This window comes from Podarcis vaucheri (assembly GCF_965113315.1).
Source record: "Podarcis vaucheri genome assembly, chromosome: 2".
NCBI classification, from domain to species: domain Eukaryota; kingdom Metazoa; phylum Chordata; class Lepidosauria; order Squamata; family Lacertidae; genus Podarcis; species Podarcis vaucheri.
The window spans coordinates 133,120,582-133,142,096 of NC_138760.1; the positions used below are offsets into that span (position 1 = coordinate 133,120,582).

General features: G+C 44.3%; 2 protein-coding genes across 8 annotated transcripts in view; both read left to right on the forward strand.

Moving 5' to 3' along the window:
* Positions 1-3,341, forward strand: part of LOC309525813 (uncharacterized protein) — a 72,999-nt gene extending 69,658 nt beyond the window's left edge. For 6 of the 7 annotated variants that reach the window (XM_082211403.1, XM_082211404.1, XM_082211408.1 and 3 more), the window contains one exon: positions 383-3,341. In XM_082211403.1, coding sequence (XP_082067529.1) covers positions 530-1,777 — 1,248 coding nt within the window. In that variant the 5' untranslated portion in view covers positions 383-529 and the 3' untranslated portion in view covers positions 1,778-3,341. Of the gene's footprint in view, position 1 lies in introns of all 7 variants that reach the window. The other variant, XM_082211402.1, reaches the window with a different exon arrangement.
* Positions 1-21,515, forward strand: part of LOC309526254 (uncharacterized protein) — a gene marked incomplete at its 3' end in the record, with an annotated part of 151,122 nt that overhangs the window by 59,508 nt on the left and 70,099 nt on the right. The window contains exon 2 of the mRNA XM_082212166.1: positions 4,552-5,173. Within this exon, the coding sequence (XP_082068292.1) occupies positions 5,074-5,173 (100 nt within the window). The 5' untranslated portion in view covers positions 4,552-5,073. The remainder of the gene's footprint in view (positions 1-4,551; positions 5,174-21,515) is intronic.

The following is a 21,515-nucleotide window of genomic DNA, read 5'->3' on the forward strand; positions in this document are numbered from 1 at the left end:
GGTGATGAATAAAGATCTAGAGGTCAAAGGGGACAAAATGTGTCCCAAGGGGTGCAGGATTATAGTGCAGAGGATGAAGAACTTCATGATGAACTTAGGACCCTGAGGAATATTGGAACATACAGCAGCTCCCTTTCCTGTGAGAAACCACTTTTTATAAAACGTAAAGCCCACAGTTCAACCGTATTCTAAGATAATGCTGCTTCATTAACAATAATTAAGGGTTATAAAAGGCTGATGGTGCATGACCATTATTTTACATTATTTCATTTGCCTTTCCTAAAAATTTGGAACATATGGAGGACTGGAGAGATTGTACAAGACGTTAAAATAAGAGCAGGTGCTAATTGATGTGTGTAATAGTCCTTTGTTCTCTTCCTAGAAAACAAAAAGGATTTTCTCCCCACCCCATCGAAAGAAGACAATGGAGAAGGCAATCAGAATTCTGGAGGGCCATGTCTAATGGGAATAATGAAGAAAACATTTAAATACATGGAGTGTGAAAATAGAACATAAACAATTTGAAAGTATGGAGTGTGGAAGGAGCTTCACTGACAGCGGAAACCTTAGAAAACACCAATGGAGTCACACAGGGGAGAAATCATTTAAATGTATGGAGTGTGGAAAGAGCTTCAGTAGGAGTGGACACCTTAGAATTCATCTACGGACTCACACGGGGGAGAAACCATTTAAATGCATGGAGTGTGGAAAGAGCTTCACTGATAGTGGACACCTTAGAATTCATCTACGGACTCACACGGGGGAGAAACCATTTAAATGCATGGAGCGTGGAAAGAGCTTCACTAATAGTGGACACCTTAGAATTCATCTACGGACTCACACGGGGGAGAAACCTTTTAAATGTATGGCGTGTGGAAAGAGCTTCAGTACTAGTGGAAACCTTAGAATTCATCAACGGACTCACACAGGGGAGAAACCATTCAATTGCATGGAGTGTGGAAAGAGCTTCAGTGGGAGTGGAGACCTTAGAAAACATCAACGGATTCACACAGGGGAGAAACCATTTAAATGCATGGAGTGTGGAAAGAGCTTCAGTCAGAGTGGACAGCTTAGAATTCATCTACGTGCTCACATGGGGGAGAAACCATTTAAATGCATGGAGTGTGGAAAGAGCTTCACTGGTAGTGGAAACCTTAGAATTCATCAACGGACTCACACTGGGGAGAAACCATTTGAATGCATGGAGTGTGGAAGGAGCTTCACTGATAGTGGAAACCTTAGAATTCATCAACGGACTCACACAGGGGAGAAGCCATTTCAGTGCATGGAGTGTGGAAAGAGCTTCACTAATAGTGGACACCTTAGAATTCATCAACGGACTCACACTGGGGAGAAACCATTTGAATGCATGGAGTGTGGAAGGAGCTTCACTGATAGTGGAAACCTTAGAATTCATCAACGGACTCACACTGGGGAGAAACCATTTGAGTGCATGGAGTGTGGAAAGAGCTTCAGTGGGAGTGGACACCTTAGAATTCATCAACGGACTCACACAGGGGAGAAACCATTTAATTGCATGGAGTGTGGAAAGAGCTTCAGTGGGAGTGGAGACCTTAGAAAACATCAACGGACTCACACAGGGGAGAAACCATTTAAATGCATAGAATGTGGAAAGAGCTTCACTACTAGTGGAAACCTTAGAAACCATCAACGGACTCACACAGGGGAGAAACCATTTCAATGCATGGAATATGGAAGGAGCTTCAGTACAAGTGGAGTTCTTACAAAACATCAACAAACTCATACAGGGGAGTAACAATATAAGTCCTAGGGAAATGGACAGAGGTTCAGTTGTAGTGGAAGTCTTACAAACGATCAAAAGACTCCGAGGGGTAAGAGTTGTAATAGTGGTGACACCCACAGGCCATCAATTAACTCAAAGAAGAGAAAGCGTTTAACTAGAAGGAGTATGGATCCTGCTTTGGTTATTATGCAACGCTTTTTAGAGAGTTGAACCTTTTTCTCTCCAAGTTGACACTTTCTTTCACATCAATAGTAGGAAATCAGTCTTAATTGCAGGCAGCGTGTGTGAGCTTCTGTTGTTTGTAACGTGGTCTAGACATTTATTTAAAGTAATGAAGGTAACATTTCACAATAGTAAGCCTAATTAATATTTAATGTGAATCTGTAGTGTTGCTGCTGAAAGAGGGCGGACTGAGAGTGAGCTGGTGTTGGTGTTTGGTGGAGGGAGCTGGAAATGTTTGTATCTGGGAATAGAGAGTTTCTCAAAGTGGAGCTGAGACTGGTGGTCTTGCATGAGGAGGGAAGGGGGCACAGGGAAGAAGGGGCCATAGCAGAGCATCTCAAAGCAATGTGCTGGGGGGCGGGAGCCATGGTGACACAAGTGTGTGTAGAATGCTATTCCCATAATGACGCAGGCGAGAAACCGTAAGGATGAGTATAATGGGGAAGGAGGTTCAGGCAGGTCCCCAACCCAGAGTGCTAAGGGTCAGCTTCCTCCAAATCCACCAGCTGCCCCAAGGCAGGAGCCACCTCTGGGCCTGAGGGTGGAAAGCCTCCCTCCACCTTTGCAACTGGACATGATCCGAGGGCAGTGATGGCAAACCTTTTAGAGATGGAGTACCCAAACTGCAACGCAAAACTCACTTATTTATCACAAAGTGCCAACTACTGCAATGCGCTCTTTGTGGGGCTACCTTTGAAGGTGACCCGGAAACTACAACTAATGCAGAATGCGGCAGCTGCACTGGTGACTGGGAGCGGCCGCCGAGACCACAGAACACCGGTCTTGAAAGGCCTAAATTGGCTCCCAGTACGTTTCCAAGCACAATTCAAAGCGTTGGTGCTGACCTTGAAAGCCCTAAATGGCCTCGGTCCAGTATACCTGAAGGAGCATCTCCACCCTCATCGTTCTGTCCAGACACTGAGGTCCAGCGCCAAGGGCCTTCTGGCAGTTGTCTCCCTGCGAGAAGCCCAGTTACAGGGAACCAGGCAGAGGGCCTTCTTGGTGGTGGCACCCGCCCTGTGGAACACCCTTCCACCAGATCTCAAAGAGAACAACTACCACCAGAATTTTAGAAGACATCTGAAAGCAGCCCTGTTTAGGGAAGCTTTTAATGTTTGATGCATTATTGTAATTTAATATTTTGTTGGAAGCCACCCAAAGTGGCCCAGCCAGATGGGCAGGGTATAAATAATAAATTATTATTATTACTATAACGCGGCAATTCTACCTGTATATTTAATTTTTTTCTGTTTGTTTCACATTTCTTCTCTATGACTACTGTTGTAATAAATAATCCTTCATAAAAGTTATTTCCTTACATTCTTCATTAAATTGTCTTTCCATTGATCTGTAATGTTATGGTATAACTGAGTGCTTTTTTTCCTTAAAAAAATGCTTAGGGGGTACTTGTTCCGTTCGCAAAGTAAAGGAAGGATGGAACTCTGATTAATAAGAATACACACAGAGGCTTGAACCAGCAAGACTCTGGGAAGGGTGCGTATAATCGTCTCTCTGTGCTTGTCCGATTCCCACAGCCCCCGCCCCAGGCCGGTTTATTCACAAAAGAACTTTTTACAGAGTGTTCGTAAGAACTAATCAGATTTCTTCTGAGCATTTCCACAAACCCACGTGGGGAGAAAGTTAAACTACTAAAACTAATTAAGCACAAATATTTCTGGGGTAAACAAAGAAGAGCATTTAGCAACCCCGGAGGTCATAAACAAGCAATACACATGATAAGGAGGATGACCAGGAGGACAGCGGATCATTATCACCTTCATGTGAGATCTGTTTCCTGGCCCTAAGATTAAGATCCTAAGATTACCATATAGAAACCTACTTCAAAGAAACTTGCCCACTATCTCTATGGCCCAGGATGCCTGCCTGGCGAAGCAAGAAGCAACTGGGCTGTGTACGTGACAGGAGAAATGGGCAACAGGGAAAATGGCATGAAAAGGACACGAATGTAGAATCTTATGGGATTTGATCAGAAATTATCGTCAATATATCAAACCCAGTCAACACAATGTCTTCATTGTGGACACGATGGCTTGATGTACATTTTATAATTCCTCATGGTAATCCCATCTGATCCCTACAGTACTCTCATTTTGACTCAAGCAAATCACCACCGGGGGAGGGAATAAATACAGTTGTAATTGGAGAAAATAAATACAGTGGTACCTCAGTTTTCAAACAGCTTAGTTCTCAAACTGCTTGCAACCTGAACTCTTCAAACCCAGAAACGAGTGTTCCAGTTTTGGAACTTTTTTTGGAAGCCGAACATGCTCTGTTCTGAGTATAACTTCCGTTTTGAGTGCCATACTTCTGTTTTCCTTGTGAGGGAAGGCAGGCCGGGCGGCAAGTAGGAATGGGATGGGGCTGCTCCGCTAGGCAGCGTTGCTGCTTGCACGGGAAGAGGAGCTGGATGGGGGCTGCTGAGCTGGGGAGGGACAGGCTCCGTCACCCTTTCCGTTGAGGGCTTTGAGGCTGCACTCCCCTCAAGGGAGAATTTGAAAGGAGCCCCCCCCCCTCCGCCTCAGATCCCCTGCAACCCCGTGAAGGCAGCCAGGCTGAATAGTTGCTGGGGCTGGGGAAGGTGGAGGCAGCCCAGAAACTGCATCTGAGAGCCCCTGCACCACTTCAAGGCAGCCAGCCGCTCCTCAGCCAAGCTTCCCGCTGCTGCTCCTACTTGTGTGCAAGGAGGAGTGGAGGCAGGGATCTCTCAGCACAAAGCCTCCACTTCTGAGAGATCTCCGCCCTGCTCCTGAACAGGGCTGCCTTCAGAGGTCTTCCAAAAGGTATGGAATTCTTTCTCTCTTTGACATCTGATATTGGGGGGGGTGTTCCACAGAGAGGGTGCCACTACCGAGAAGGCCCTCTGCCTGGTACCCTGTAAATGTGCGGGAACTGCCAGAAGATCCTCGGAAGTGAACCTCCGTGATGATGGGGGGATATTTTCTTTTCCTTGTGTTAGATGGATGTTGAAACAAGGTGTGATTGACATGGGCATGTCTGGATCACAGGGCTAGACTCCCAGCATCCACAGGGCTAGACTCCAGCAAAGTTGGAAAGCTCCGCCGGGGATGCTGCTTCTGTCTTCACCGGCCAACACAGCCTCCTGCCCTGCCCTGGCACCTGGCTGGAGAAGCCCAACTGGGGCTATTGGGACGACAACTGGGACAGGTAAAGCCAAACATCTTCAGGCCTCTTTGCAGGTGGGCCAAAATCGCTCATTTCCCCCTGAAATATAGTCCGGCCCCCAACAAGGTCTGAGGGACAGTGGACTGGCCCCCTGCTGAAAAAGTCTGCTGACCCCTGATCTAGTAGATCCATTGTTGTAACCATATCAAAAAGTATTTGGTATTTTGCTTTCTTCTGAGACACTTTCCCTCAGTGTTCTGTCATAGTCCAGAGATACTACTCCATTAAATTCACCCGTAATAATTATATTTCTATCATAAACCTCAGACATACTTTCCTCCAATAGTTGGAAGAAATCTCATGCGAAGAGGGGCTCTGAATCTGAAAGTCCCAGTCCCAAATCTTAATCCTGCCACCCTAAGATATTATAAGCAAGCCCCACATTCCTCTTTCCACCTGCAATAGGAAGGTTAGAACAACACTTAATACCCTGCAGGGATCATAAACGCCACAGTTGCTTTGCATTCACAAACGCTATGTGAAATATCAGTCGTGAACAGAATAATTTAAACAAGGAAACCAACAACAGTATTAAGAGAGAGAAAAACTGGATTTGAAATGACCAAACCACAAGATGAGAAGTCTCCATACTAAATGAGGGAAGGGGGAGGCATGGGGGGGGGGCTTTTGAAGTCTCCCTGCTGGCAAGGGAATTCCAGAGCAAGGACGCCTCTGGAATCGCTCACTGCCTCATCTCCAGCAGGAAGGGAGGATTTCCAGACTGGGACCCTTCACTGTTAGGGGGAGGTGCTGGGGCCTGGGCAGCTGGATGGATGGACATCAGCCTGCAGAAATGCTCCCCCTTCCTTTCACAGGACTGTTGTGGCGTTGCATGTGAGTGACAAGGCAACACTCAAGAACAGTTCCCACCAACCAACATTACATCATTCCTCCACTGCCCACAAGAGGGCGATCTTTCCTCTACACATGGCAGAATCCTAGAATTGCAGAGTTGGAAGGGACCACGAGGGTCATCTAGTCCAGCCCCCTGCAATGCAGGAATATTTTGCCCAAAGTGGGGCTCAAACCCCCGACCCATAGATTCAGAGTCTCATGCTCTACCGGCTGTGCTCTAAAAGGGAGTTTCAGTTCAAGCAGAGCCCAGAATAATTAGGGTTGCCATATTTCAAAAAGTAAAAACCAGGACACCCCCAAATTTGTAGAACTTTTTCTTTTTCTTTTTTAGACAAGGCCCCAAATAAACGCCAAAAAAGCCCATGAGTTTTCGACTGACTTGTCTTAAATCCAAGACAAAGTGCCTTCTTTTGGAAATTCTTCCCCGGACATCAATTCCACCTTTGAAATCTCAGGAAAATCCAGATGTATGTCAGACCCACAGTAATATACCTAGGGGGGAAGTGGTTGCGCAGGTTTTCAGGGAGGGCGAGACAGAAACTCAGTGGGCCCTGCAGGAAACCTCTGAGCCCAATTCTGCCCTGTCCCTGTTTAAGCAACACAATCACAAGACCTTGTAATTTTAGATGGGGACATTCCCAGTTCTCCCTGGAGATGCCAGGGGCCTTCTGCATGCAAAGCGGATTTTCTTACCACTGAGCTTAGCCAAAAATATTTAAAATGCCACCCGCCAGCTTTTGCTAGTAAATGAAGACAAAGACTGAAGGCATCTTGTTCTAGGAAAATCCTTGGGCTCACTTGTACACAAATTTATGTTGTTGTTGTTGTTGATGTTGTTGTTGTTTAGTCGTGTCCGACTCTTTGTGACCCCCTGGACCAGAGCACACCAGGCACTCCTGTCTTCCACTGCCTCCCGCAGTTTGGTCAAACTCAAGTTTGTAGCTTCGAGAACACTGTCCCACCATCTCGTCCTCTGTTGTCCCCTTCTCCTTGTGCCCTCCATCTTTCCCAACATCAGGGTCTTTTCTTTTCTTTTCAACTTTTTCGTCTGTTTTTATTTCTTTTCTCCTTTTTTGCGTGTTTTTTCATATTTTAAATCTTGTTCTCGAGATGGCTACAACACCAGACGGAACAGCAGCACCCCCCCCCATTTCCTGCCTCAATGTCTGCGCGGGGCCCGCGACTCCCGTCTTCTCTTCTCATGAGGTGGCCAAAGTCTTGGAGCTTCAGGATCTGTCCTTCCAGGGAGCACTCAGGGCTGATTTCCTTAGGAATGGAGAGGTTTGATCTTCTTGCAGTCCATGGGACTCTCAATAGTCTCCTCCAGCACCATAATTCAAAAGCATAAATTCTTCGGCGATCAGCCTTCTTGGTGGTCCAGCTCTCACTTCCATACATCACTACTGGGAAAACCATGGCTTTAACTATACGGACCTTTGTTGCCAAGGTGATGTCTCCGCTTTTTAAGATGCTGTCTAGGTTTGTCATTGCTTTTCTCCCAAGAAGCAGGTGTCTTTTAATGTTGTGGCTGCTGCCACCATCTGCAGTGATCATGGAGCCCAAGAAAGTAAAATCTCTCACTGCCTCCATTTCTTGCCCTTCTATTTACCAGGAGGTGATGGACCCTCACTAACTCAGGCTGCAGGTTGCTGGTTGCTCAGGGCAACTGCTTCCAGGCCCAGACGGAGGGGGGGCATATGGGCCACGTGGCCAGGGCCTCCGATTCCAAAGGGGGCTCGGTCTGCATATTCACAATCACAGGGGATGCTCTGTCTTTATCTGCAGGTCCGGTTCAAGCCTTGAAATAAAATTATTTGTCAGCATAACTTTTGTGAAAATGATTTATATACCGTATTTTTCGCTCTATAGGACGCACTTTTTCCCCTTGATACGGACGGGGGGGTGCCCCTTTCGGGTACAACGTCCGAGGCGATGACCTCGAGGATGCCCACCATGCACTCACCCCAGTCCCCTCACCGTTGCATAAGCACCACACTTTGCCCAGACCTCTCTCTCTCTCTCTCTTCCTTCCACGAGCGAAATAAGCTCAAATATTTCCCTATCTTTTCCTATGCCTATCTGCGCTCCATACTTAAAACGAGTAGACCGAGTGTTTCTGCTTCTCCGTTGAATCCTATGGCCGCGCTTTGGCCAATCACAGCCATGCATTCATCCTGCAGGAGCTAGCTCAGGGAGCCACTGCACGCCTCATTTCACCCCTGACAAGCTGTTGACGGCCCCCCACTGCGAGAACAATGGATCCGAAACCAGGGACCTCGTAAAACTGTCAAAATCCTGTTACAATGTATCCATTCTTGCTAAAATGTATCCATTCTGTTCCCGCTTTTGATTTAAGTACGAAACAGGCTAGAAAACATTGAAATCTTTGAAAATTGATATAAAATCAACCGTAACTCCGATTTCTTCACTTTTGGTGTCATTCAACTCAGCTCCCCCTGGACTCCATAATGCTACCCCTACCTCCATAATCCCCGAAGCGGCAGGTCACGTACACAGGAACTTCTTAATCCTGTCAGATAGTTGTGCAAATCCTCCCTTCGGGCAATACTAGGTGACAGACGATGTATATACCTGGCCCATTGTCTTGCCACCACCGGTACTCAATAAATGTGTATCTATGTACATTTCTTTTTAAAAAAAAAAAATAATATTTTTATTACATTTTTCCAGATAGAGACATACATTCAGTTCAACAGCAGAAAAATAGAAGAGAGAAAAAGAAAAAAGAAAATATAGGTCTTTTCAAAACTTATTTCAATTTCCTGTTGGACTTCCCCACATCCCCTTCACAGTGCATTCTTTACAATAAAAATATCAACAAATTATAATCTTGTTTCATGCGTTTCATTATACTTTCATAAGCTTACGTTTTAGTTTAAATTACTTATTTTCAATTTAATCTGAAAAAAGCGAATATAATATCATTTGCAACATTTAAACATTGGTTCAATCATTAATTTTTGTTTAATTTCATAAGTCCTCCGCTCTCTTTGCTGGTGCTAATCTTTCCAAATCGTGCGGATTTTTATAGTTCATATAATTTATAAAACTTTTGCAAATAGTCCTTAAATTTTTTCCAATCCTCCTCCATCGCTTCTTCCCCCAAGTCACGGATCCTGGCAGTCATCTCGGCTAATTTCATGTAGTCCATCAGCTGCGTTTGCCACTCTTCCAGTGTGGGCAAATCTTGAGTCTTCCAGTATTTGGCAATCAGAATCCTTGCTGCAGTGGTTGCATACATAAAAAAAGTTCTATCCTTCTTTAACACCTTTTGGCCGACAATGCCCAATAGGAAGGTCTCTGGTTTCTTAGGGAAGGTGTACTTAAACACCTTTTTAAACTCATTATATATCATTTCCCAGAATGCCTTCACTTTAGGGCACGTCCACCACAGGTGAAAGAATGTCCCTTCGGCCTCTTTACACTTCCAACATCTATTGTCAGTCAAATGGTATATCTTTGCTAGTTTGACTGGGGTCATGTACCACCTGTATATCATTTTCATAATGTTTTCTTTCAGGGCATTACATGCCGTAAATTTCATACCGGTGGTCCATAACCTTTCCCAGTCTTCAAACATGATGTTGTACCCAATGTCTTGAGCCCACTTTATCATGGCCGATTTAACTGTCTCGTCCTGAGTATTCCATTTAAGCAGCAAGTTATACATTCTTGATAATAACTTAGTCTTTGGTTCTAACAATTCTGTCTCTAATTTCGATTTTTCCACCTGGAAGCCTGTTTTTTTTTTTTTTATCCATCTTAAATACCTCTTGAATCTGGGCATAATGAAACCAATCTTGCACCTTGTCCTTTAATTTTTCATAACTCTGTAACCTCCAATTATCTCCAATTTTTTCTATTATTTCCCCATATGTCGGCCAACCGACCTCCATATTAGGTCTTTTCCGCGCCTTGGCCTCCACTGGTGATAGCCACCTCGGGGTCTTGTTTTCTAGCAAGTCCTTATATTTTGTCCAGACTATAAAGATCGCTTTTCTGACAATATGGTTTTTAAACATTTTGTGCGTTTTTACCTTGTCGTACCACAGATACGCATGCCATCCTAAAGAGTTGTTAAACCCTTCCAGATCTAGGACATCAGTGTTCTTAAGCAAGAACCAATCTTTCATCCAGCAGAAGGCGGCAGCTTCATAATATAATCTTAAGTCTGGCAGGGCAAACCTCCCTCTTTCTTTTGCATCAGTTAGTATTTTAAACTTTATTCGGGGCTTTTTGCCCTGCCAAACAAACTTTGAGATATCCTTCTGCCACCTTCCAAAACATTCCACTCTGTCCACGATCTGCAAGGTTTGAAACAAAAATAACATCTTTGGCAAAACATTCATTTTTATAGCTGCTATTCGGCCCAACAAGGAAAGTTTCAATCTTGACCAAATTTCTAAATCTTTTTTCACTTCTGTCCAACATTTTTCATAATTATCTTTGAATAAATTCAAATTTTTGGAAGACAAGTTTACCCCCAGGTATTTCACTTTTTTCACCACATTTAACTCTGTTTCCCTCTGAAACCCATCTGTTTCTAAAGATGTCAAGTTTTTACCCAATACCTTAGTTTTTTGTTTATTCAACTTAAAACCCGCCACCCGACCAAACTCCTGAATCAGTTCAAGAACTCTTTTTGTACTAGATTCTGGCTCCTGTAATGTCAAAACCAAGTCATCTGCAAAGGCTTTCAGTTTATATTGTTTCACTCCGACCTGTACTCCTTGTACCTGCTGGTCCTTCCTAATCATATTCAAGAGCACCTCCAGGACCGAAATAAATAGTAAGGGGGAGAGAGGGCACCCTTGGCGTGTCCCTTTTTCAATTTGAAACTCTTCTGTCACCACATTGTTCACTATCAACTTAGCTTTCTGTTCTGAATAGATTGCCTCTAAACCATTTTCAAACCCCCGTCCCACTCCCATCCCTTCCAAGTTCTTCTTCATAAACTTCCAGGAAATATTGTCAAAGGCCTTCTCCGCATCTATGAAAATTAACACTGCTTTAGTGTTAATATTAGTTTGCAAGAATTCCAAAATATCAATGATGTTCCTAGTATTGTCAAACAAATGTCTGCCCGGGAGAAAGCCTGCCTGGTCCTTATGAATTACTTCATTCAATACCTTTTTAAATCTATTTGCCAAAATGTCTGCAAATATTTTGTAATCCACATTAAGGAGTGAGATGGGACGGTAGTTCTTTAGTTGAGTCTTTTCAGTTTCCACTTTGGGTATCAATGTAATGAAAGCTTCTTTCCACGTTTCTGGTGCTCTCCCTCCATCCATAATCTGATTACAGACCTCCATTAATGGTTGTATCAAATAGTCTTTTAATGTCTTATAATATTTGGAGGTAAGTCCATCCGGGCCTGGAGATTTGCCCAACTGCATATTCTGAATGGCAGCCTCAATTTCCTGTTGTGTTATTCTGTGGTTCAAGATTGATCTCTTTTCCTGAGAAAGTTCTGGTAGGCCATTAAGTTTCAAAAATTGGTCCATCTCAAACACTTCCTCGGGCCCTTGCGTATACAGTTTTTTAAAATATTTCTGGAAACACTTTCTAATTTCGCCTGGTTTCTGAATGTTTTTCCCTTCAACCTCTAGATTGGTAACATAGTTCAATTTTTGTCTTTTCTTCAACTGCCATGCTAGCAGTTTTCCACATTTATTTGCTGATTCAAAAGATCTTTGTTTCATTTGTTTTATTTTCCATCCCACTTCTTGATTTATCAATTTTGTATATTGTGATTGGTGGAATTTAATTTCTCTCAAAGTCTCTTTTGATTTTGGATTTAGTCTCAATTTCTTCTCTCCATCTTTTATCTTCTCTAATATCTTATCCTTTTTTCCATTCCAGAGTTTTTTCTTTATTGTGTTCTGTTGTATCAGAAACCCTCTCATTACTGCTTTACTTGCGTCCCAGATTGTTCTCTTTTCCACCGAGGTGTTCAAGTTAATCTCAAAATAGTCCTTTAAAGCTTTTTGGCCCTTCTTTACAATCTCTTGATCTCTTAACAGGTTGTCATTCATTCTCCATCTGAAGGAACCAGCTGGAGTAAGTCTTAATTCCATTTTCAGAGCATTATGGTCGGAGCAAGTCTTTGGGCAGATTTCCACTCTTACCATCTTAGGTGCCAGTCCTCTAGTTACCCAAATCTGGTCGATTCTTGTCCATGACAGATGGGCCTCAGAGAAGAATGTTCCCTCCTTACCTAGGGGGTTCCTTGTCCTCCAAGTGTCAATCAAATCCATATTGTCAGTCAGTTCAAAAAAGGTTTTGGGTAGTCTGCCATCCTTAGTCAAGTTTTGATTCTGGGACTTGTCCATTAGGGTAGAGACTACCCCATTCATATCTCCCATCATGATGATGTTAGTATAGTCCAGATAATCAAGCAATGTCTCATGCAGTTTCTTATAAAATTCCGATTTCCCCTCATTTGGTGCATAAATTCCTAATATCAACACTTTTTCTCCTTGAATTTGTATTTCAATTGCCAAAATTCGTCCATGTTCATCTTTAAACAAAAGTTTTGGTGACAAATTCTCCTTTGCATAAATCACCACGCCTCTTTTCTTGACCCTGTCTGATGAAATAAATTCTTGGCCTAATCTTTTATTAGTTAAAACTTTCCTTTGGAGTCTTGTCACGTGTGTTTCCTGCAGACAAATTATATCCAGATGTTCTTTTTTCAAAATATGGAAAATCCTTCTCCTTTTCTCCGGGGAATTTGCGCCGTTAATATTACAACTATATAGCTGCAGAGACATCCTTGATTATTCTGTTGCTACTCTATAATGGGGTGTCCTCTTTTTCCTCCGTAGCCGAGGCGGTAGGCTATCTATGTACATTTCTTGCTCTGCATATTCCCCCTCCCTTATCCGAAATGTAAATGAATGTAATCCCACCCCTCCTTAATCTATTCATGACGTGTGAAATATATTCATGATGTAATTCGCGAAACATGACCTTCCCATAATGTATTCATGACGTTTCCTGCACTGTATTCTGGGTTATGGAGGGAACTTTTAAAAGCTTATGTCGCCCCATTCTCGGGGTTCAATGCCATTTTGAACCTGTTGCGCAATAAACTCGGATCTTCGTAGTTTGCTCCTGCGTCCGGCTGAGCTCCTTTTCTCCTCCGCAAGGACCCGCGGACTTTGTCCGACGAGCTGGGTGGCAGTGCATTTACGCACCCAGATTTTCCGTAACACCCTTCAAAAATGAAGGGAAAGTGTGTGTGCGCCCTATGGAGCGAAGACGCCATAGCCCCGCGACCCTCTCCCTCCATTTAAATGTATGGAGTGTGGAAAGAGTTTCAGTGCAAGTGGAGTTCTTACAAAACATCAACAAACTCATACAACAGATCAACAGAGCCAGACTGATACCCAGAGAGAACTTGCTGCAAGACAGACCCAAAAAAGAAAATAACAGAACACCTCTAGTCATCACATACAGCTCCCAAGTTAAAACAGTACAACGCATCATCAGAGATCTACAACCTCTCCTGGACAATGACAGTTCTCTTTCTCAAGCTCTGGGAGGAAGACCTTTCATTGCCTACAGACAGCCACCCAATCTTAAACAACTCCTAACCCACAATAATACTACAACCAGACTTAACACAGACACTGGCACCAGAGCCTGCAATAAACCCAGATGCCAACTTTGCTGCCACATACACCCGGACAACACCATTACTGGCCCCAACAACATCACACATACCATCTCGGGACTATTTAATTGCTCATCGTCTAACATTGTGTATGCCATCAAATGCCAACAGTGTCCTTCAGCTCTCTATATTGGACAAACAGGCCAAACCTTACGCCAAAGAATAAACGGACATAAATCTGACATCAAGAATCGCAAAACAGAGAAACTAGTAGGAGAACACTTCAATCTCCCAGGACATTCTATACAAGATCTCAAAGTAGCTGTTTTACTACTTGGGCCAGTCACACTTCTCTGAAGTCTCTCAGCCCCACTCACCTCACAGAGTGTTTGTTGTGGGGGAGGAAGGGAAAGGAGAATGTGAGCCACTTTGAGACTCCTTAAGGGTTGTGATGAAGCGGGATATCAAATCCAAACTCTTCTGCTGCTACTGCTTCTGTCTTCTCCGGCCAACGCAGCCTCCTGCCCTGCCCTGGCACCTGGCTGGAGAAGCCCAACTGCGGCTATTGGGACAACAACTGGGACAGGTAAAGCCAAACATCTTCAGGCCTCTTTGCAGAAGAAATCTCATGTGAATCTGAAAGTCCCAGTCCCAAATCTTAATCCTACCACCCTAAGATATTATAAGCAAGCCCCACATTCCTCTTTCCACCTGCAATAGGGAGGTTAGCACAACACTTAATACCCTGCAGGGATCATAAGAGCCAGAATTGCTTTGCATTCACAAACGCTATGTGAGATATCACTAGTGAAAAGAATAATTTAAAGAAGGAAACCAACAGCAGTATTAAGAGAGAGAAAAACTGGATTTGAAATGACCAAACCACAAGATGAAAAGTCTCCCTACTAAATGAGGGAAGGGGGAGGCATTGGGGGGGGGGGCTTTTGAAGTCTCCCTGCTGGCGAGGGAATTCCAGAGCAAGGGCGCCTCTCTCTGTCTGGATCCCTCACTGCCCCTGAATCCAGTGGGGGGGAGAGGGGCTGGTGTTTGAAGCAGGGCTTGGCTGTTAGGGGGCGTAGCTCAGCAATGCAGCAGTTGCTCCGAATGCAGAAGGACCCCGGCTGAGTGCTTGGCATGCAGAAGGAGGCCCAGAAGGAGATGCTCCCCCTCCCTAAAAAATCCTGGTGGATGAAACTTGCCCAACTCCCCCCTCCCCTCTGGAGTCCCCCTCCCTGCCGCCAGTTGGGGGGCGGGGGCCGGGTCCCCATGGAGCCCCCAGAGCAGGAGGCCAGAGGCAGCGCCGCCCCGTCGCCTTCCCCTCCGGACACAGGGAGGGGCTGCTCTCGGAGACGTAGCTCTAGGGTCGCCTGCGCCTCAAAAGGAGCCGGAAGTGTCGTTGGGAAATGCGCCGGAAGTTTCCAGACCGGAAAAGGAGGAGGGGCGTCGCTGAAGAGCCCCCGTCGCCGCCGCCCTTTCTATTGCAGACAAGGAAAGCGGACTAATCCGGAGCCAGGGAGGCGGAGGACCAAGAGGTAAAGGGGGAGAGAAGGGGGGGAATAGTGGGGGGGATAAGGGGGGAGGAGGACAAAGAGACCTGCAGGGTTGGCCTTGCAAGATCTCCTGGGCAGCAGCAGCACCGCCAGACTCCCCTTTCTCTTTCCTGGGGGGCCGAGAGATGCTCAGCTGCCCTGCCCCCCCCGGAGGCCTTGGCGGGAAGGGGAATGAGGACCCCAAGCGGGGCTGAGGCCCCCCATTCTCCCTGGGGTCGCCTGGCTGGGGAAAGGGAGAGAGGGAGTCCAGGGAAGGGTTAAAGGAAGGGGAGGAGCCTCGACGGAGACCCCTCCCCTTCCATCACATCTTATTCCCCAGTCTCCCTGCTGGCAGTCCCAGATTATCTGCATTCACTAGGACTCATCTCCATACTTTGGATTGTCCTGAATACCACCATTTGGTAGCCTAGCCCAAACCCAAAAGTCCTGCTAGGATGCATCTTGGCTTGCCTGCTGATGAAACTGAGTGTGTGAGGATTGATAATATTGTCATTTATCCGTTTCAGATCCCTAAGTGGCAGCAGTTGCCAGGACATTGTCCTGTTCGCCTCTGTATAGTTCCAGCCTTAGTTCAGATGTTGTGGTAGATTGCAATCAGGGTGGATTTGATATAAGTCAAATTGATTTGTCCAGTATACCTGAAGGAGCGTCTCCACCCCCATCGTTCTGCCCGGACGCTGAGGTCTAGCGCCGAGGGCCTTCTGGCGGTTCCCTCATTGCGAGAAGCAAAGCTACAGGGAACCAGGCAGAGGGCCTTCTCGGTAGTGGCGCCCGCCCTGTGGAACGCCCTTCCAGCAGATGTCAAAGCGATAAACAACTACCTGACATTCAGAAGACATCTTAAGGCAGCCCTGTTCCGGGAAGTTTTTAACGTGTGATTTTACTGTATTTTTGGTTTTACGGAAGCCGCCCAGAGTGGCTGGGGAGGCCCAGCCAGATGGGCGGGGTATAAATAAATTATTATTATTATTATTATTATTATTATTATTATTATTATTATTATTATTATTGATTTCAATCACAATTTACAATAAATCACTAGTCAGTATGATTCTATTTAAATCAAAAATTTCTGATTTGGTTACACTATTAGAAATACACAGACAGATAATTATGAAATCATTCTGAGGTTTAATAAGTTTACTGTCTATATTTGGACAACATTTCGGCTGTAATTTATTGGAAAGAGAAAAATAATCATTTCCTTAGTAACAACTTAAACAATTTATTTAACTAAAACAATATTATAGCATGTTGGTAAAAATATTTTTTTTATATATAAAAAACAACAACCAAGCGCACATGAAAAACTCGGAACTTAAGCCTTTCCCCACCTCCACTACCAGCCACCCCTTTGGATTGGCTTCGGCATCCAGGCGCCTATTCTGTACAGTTAAGTGTTAGTGCGGTTGTTGGAACCCAGTGGGATTGGGAAGAGGTTGCCATCCCTGAAAGACCTTCAGCGCTTGCCTCAAGTCTGACTTGCACAATTATTACACAAAGACCCCAAGACGTGTGGAGTATTCTGCTCACAAGGTTGCCCTTTCATTTTTACGGCTTCACACTTAGCTACTTGTGCAGATCTCTTCCACTGCAAACCATCTGTTCATTGAACCTCTTGGAACTCAGCATTTAAGGGGTTGATTCTGTGTATATAATTCTGCATTGGAACAATGGGATTAAGGTTTTCCGTCAACTCTGTATGTTTATTTTATAACATTTTTCCTGTGAAGAAAAGGCATGTTATCTCTGCAGATACACAAATTCACACTTTTGAGAATGGCAAAAACAAGCATCTGTGACAATATCGTCTCTTTAGAAAAACTTCACCAAATAATCTTACAAAAACCTCTGGAAGAGCATGACATTGTGAATGGATTAATGGAATTCATTTACCCAAAAAATTAAATATTCCATATAAAGCCTCATGCTAGATAATTAAAAAGAAATCCTTATTTCCTGATGAATAGCCTTTGGACTATAATGTAATTAAATATAAAACTATCTTTAGATAGACTTTTTCCTCTAAAAGCATTTTATTTTTTTTTAAATTCTGATTAAAAAAAATCTGATTTAAATAAAAAAATCCGATTTTAATTTTTTTTAAAAAATCATTGATTATATCCACCCTGATTGCAATCTTTAGCTGCTGATAACATGGCAACGTTTAGCAGCTCATATTGTGAGGTTTAGCTGGTGAGAACATTGCAACTGTTAGCTGACGAGTTATCACGATATTGAAAATCAGATATGTCCTAGTCCTTATACACATTGGATTTGCGATATGATGTCAGCTCAAATATTAGGAAACAGTTAGCACATTAACATCAAGCCCAGCTCTAATTATGACCTAAATTTCTGGCCAAGTGTATCATTGCAGATTTTACCAGTTTTATTTTGCTTCCCATTCTAATAGTATCTCATACATTTTGGAAAGTTTTTTTTTAAAATTGTTCAGTAGTACCTAACAGACCAACTAAGTTTGTTCTGGGGATGAGCTTTCGTTTGCATGCACACTTCTTCAGATTGGACAATTTTCTACCTGAAATTTGGGAAACACTTTTTCTTTCCTCGCCATAATATCTCTTTCAAACTGTGAACTTTCAGTCCAAAAACCTCTCCCTTTATCTTGTCCAAACAAGATGATTTGATGGTATTGAAACCAATCTGCCATCACACCTCCCACCTCATCCTGTTTATTCAGTTTTATTTCTTCTTCCGAAAAGTCCAAAAGATCTCTGTAAGTTGCCCATTGCTTCTTCCGTATTGCATTTTTTAAAAAGCTGTTGCTTTTGTGGGTGGAAGCCAAAGAGGTGTTTTTCTTTCCAGCGGATTATTATATTTATCCCATACTGTAAAAAGGATTTTCTGAATAACCTGATTCATAGAGCTCTTGTGTGTTTTAGTTTTATCCTGCCATAAATAAGCGTGCCAACCAAACATATTCTTGTTTGATGTTTAGTCGTGTCCGACTCTTCGTGATCCCATGGACTAGAGCAGCCAGGCACCCCTGTCCTCCACTGCCTCCCGCAGTTTGGCCAGACCCATGTCTGTAGCTTCGAAGACACTATCCAACCATCTCGTCCTCTGTCGTCCCCTTCTCCTTGTGCCCTCCATCTTTCCCAACATCAGGGTCTTTTCTAGGGAGTCTTCTCATGAGGTGGCCAAAGTCTTGGAGCCTCAGCTTCACGATCTGTCCTTCCAGTGAGCACTCAGGGCTGATCTCCTTCACAATGGATCGGTTGGATCTTCTTGCAGTCCATGGGACTCTCAAGAGTCTCCTCCAGCACCATAATTCAAAAGCATCAATTCTTTGGCGATCTGCCTTCTTTATGGTCCAGCTCTCACTTCCATACATCACTACTGGGAAAACCATAGCTTTTACTATACGGACCTTTGTTGGCAAGGTGATGTCTCTACTTTTTAAGATGCTGTCTAGGCATCTTAAAATATTTTCTTACGACCTTTGTTGTAAGAAAAAACCTATTCCTTTCCCCTTATGGGGTATTCAAGAGCCCATATAGTCCTTAAGTGGGTTCCATATTGGTAGGAGAAAATAACAGAGGCCAACCAGAGTATATGGAGAAGCAAAGGGGCTAGTAAGCCTGATCTTTATTGCAACAGTGTCCCCCCCTCACCACAACCAGGAGGGAGGTGTGCAAGGCCTTATATAGTCTTTTGAAATTGCCCACCCAAGACCACCCACCCCCAAATATCATACAGAAGGAGACTGTCTACAGCAGGAATACATCACAGGAGGCAGTCTACAGCAGAAAACCTGTCCCCAAGGATACCTGTTAATGGTCACTAACTGCATTACCTGGGCAGCCTGGCCATTCTTTTGTGATGGCAAATACTTTAGTTCCTGAATCCAGGTCACAGGCCCACCCTGTTCAGGAGGTGTGACAGTATTTGTAAGCACAAAGACAATGGGAAGGCTTCCATTTGCCTCCTTTACTGCAGAGGAATATTTGAGTACGTTTCTGAGCACAATTCAAAGTGTTGGTGCTGACCTTTTAAGCCCTAAACGGCCTCAGTCCTGTATACCTGAAGGAGCGTCTCCACCTCCATCGTTCAACCTGGACACTGAGATCCAGCGCCGAGGGCCTTCTGGCGGTTCCCTCCCTGCAAGAAGTGAGGTTACAGGGAACCAGACAGACGGCCTTCTGGGTAGTGGCGCTTGCCCTGTGGAATGCCCTCCCATCAGATGTCAAGGAATTAAGCAGCTATCTTATTTTTAAAAGACATCTAAAGGCAGGCCTGTTTAGGGAAGTTGTTAATATTTAATGCTGTATTGTTTTTAACACTCGATTGGGAGCCGCCCAGAGTGGCTGGGGAAACTCAGCCAGATGGGCAGGGTATAAATAATAAATTATTATTATTACTATTATTATTAGTAGTCTGTGGTGCTCAATGTTTAGGTATAGTAAATACTAGGATTTAATTAGAACTTGTGTGTTATAGCGGGGATATGCCCAGGCTTCAGCATACAGGCAACTCTCCGCAAGCCGTGGGAGCCCAGCGCGGGTTCCTCCTACGTCTTGCGGAGATCTGCGTGACGCCTGGAGAGCGAGAGCGACCCCCCTCGCTCTCCAGACTTCAGCGAAAGCCTGCATTCGCCCCATAGGACGCACCCAGATTTCCCCTTCATTTTTGGAGGGGGAAAAGTGCGTCCTTGTCAGTGTTTGTAAAAAGCAAAAAAAAAAAAAAGAAAAAAAAAAGAAGGAAAGGGTTCTGACCTCCCTTTGTCTCCTCAGTCTCCTTGATATTCTAGAATAAAGTGTGGCTAAGATTCTGAGTCACAATCATGGCTGAGAAATACAGCCAGGAAATATGAAACTGATTTGAAGATTGGTTTCTTCTTTACACATTATTATTATTATTATTATTATTATTATTATTATTATTATTATTATTATATACATTCAGGAGGACACACCACGGGTTTCCTTCTTCTTTCTTTTCTTTCCAACAATCATAATCATAATTATAATTATAATTTATTATTTATACCTCGCCCATCTGGCTGGGCCTCCCCAGCCACTCTGGGTGGCTTCCATAGAAACCAAAAATACAGTAAAATATCACACGTTAAAAACTTCCCTGAACAGGGCTGCCTTAAGATGTCTTCTGAATGTCAGGTAGTTGTTTATCGCTTTGACATCTGCTGGAAGGGCGTTCCACAGGGCGGGCGCCACTACCGAGAAGGCCCTCTCCCTGGTTCCCTGTAGCTTTGCTTCTCGCAATGAGGGAACCGCCAGAAGGCCCTCGGCGCTGGACCTCAGCGTCCGGGCAGAATGATGGGGGTGGAGACGCTCCTTCAGGTATACTGGACCGAGGCCGTTTAGGGCTTTAAAGGTCAGCACCAACACTTTGAATTGTGCTCGGAAACGTACTGGGAGCCAATGTAGGTCTTTCAAGTTATATGGTATTGGCGGCCGCTGCCAGTCACCAGTCTAGCTGCCGCATTCTGGATTAGTTGTAGTTTCCGAGTCACCTTCAAAGGTAGCCCCACGTAGAGCGCATTGCAGTAGTCCAAGCGGGAGATAACCAGAGCATGCACCACTCTGGCCAGTGTTATTCACCTTTAATACTCACCTTTTTCAGTGTAACACATATTTTTATCTTGTGATATTCAGATGAAGAGAGGTATAACAATTTAATAAATAATTCCCAGTTGGAGCAGAGCTAGAATATCCGGAAGCCCTTGGCCACCCAGGGCAAAGGAGGAAGAACAGTGAGAGAGGCCTGGACAGGGAATCTCCGCTAAGATAAGCCAGTGTCAGGAGGCGGGTGCGAGACCCGGTGGCATATAATTATTATAAATCATAATTGGGGAGGGTGTCTCAATCTGGCCTTCCCAGCAGTCAGGCTTCAGCTGCTTTCCTTCTGCATCTCGAGCTCTCTCCATTCAAGAATGCAAGGCTGAGAGATGGAGGTCCAACCCCAAGAACATTGTCCCACTGAGCACTCCTTCAACTGACCACAAGCACCAAGCCTTGTCACTAGACTTATATATGGGTCTCCCAAAATGGTCAGTATGGACCTCCTGAGGCCAAAGGGACTCTGCAGGTGATTAATAAACATCTAGAGGTCGAAGGGGACAAAATGTGGCCCAAGGGGTGGAGGATTATAGTGCAGAGGATGAAGAACTCCATGATGAACTTAGGACCCTGATGAATATTGGCTTCATGGAACATAGAGCAGCTCCCTTTCCTGTGATAAACCATTTTTTATCAAACGTAAAGCCCACAGTTAAACTGTATTCTAAGATAATGCT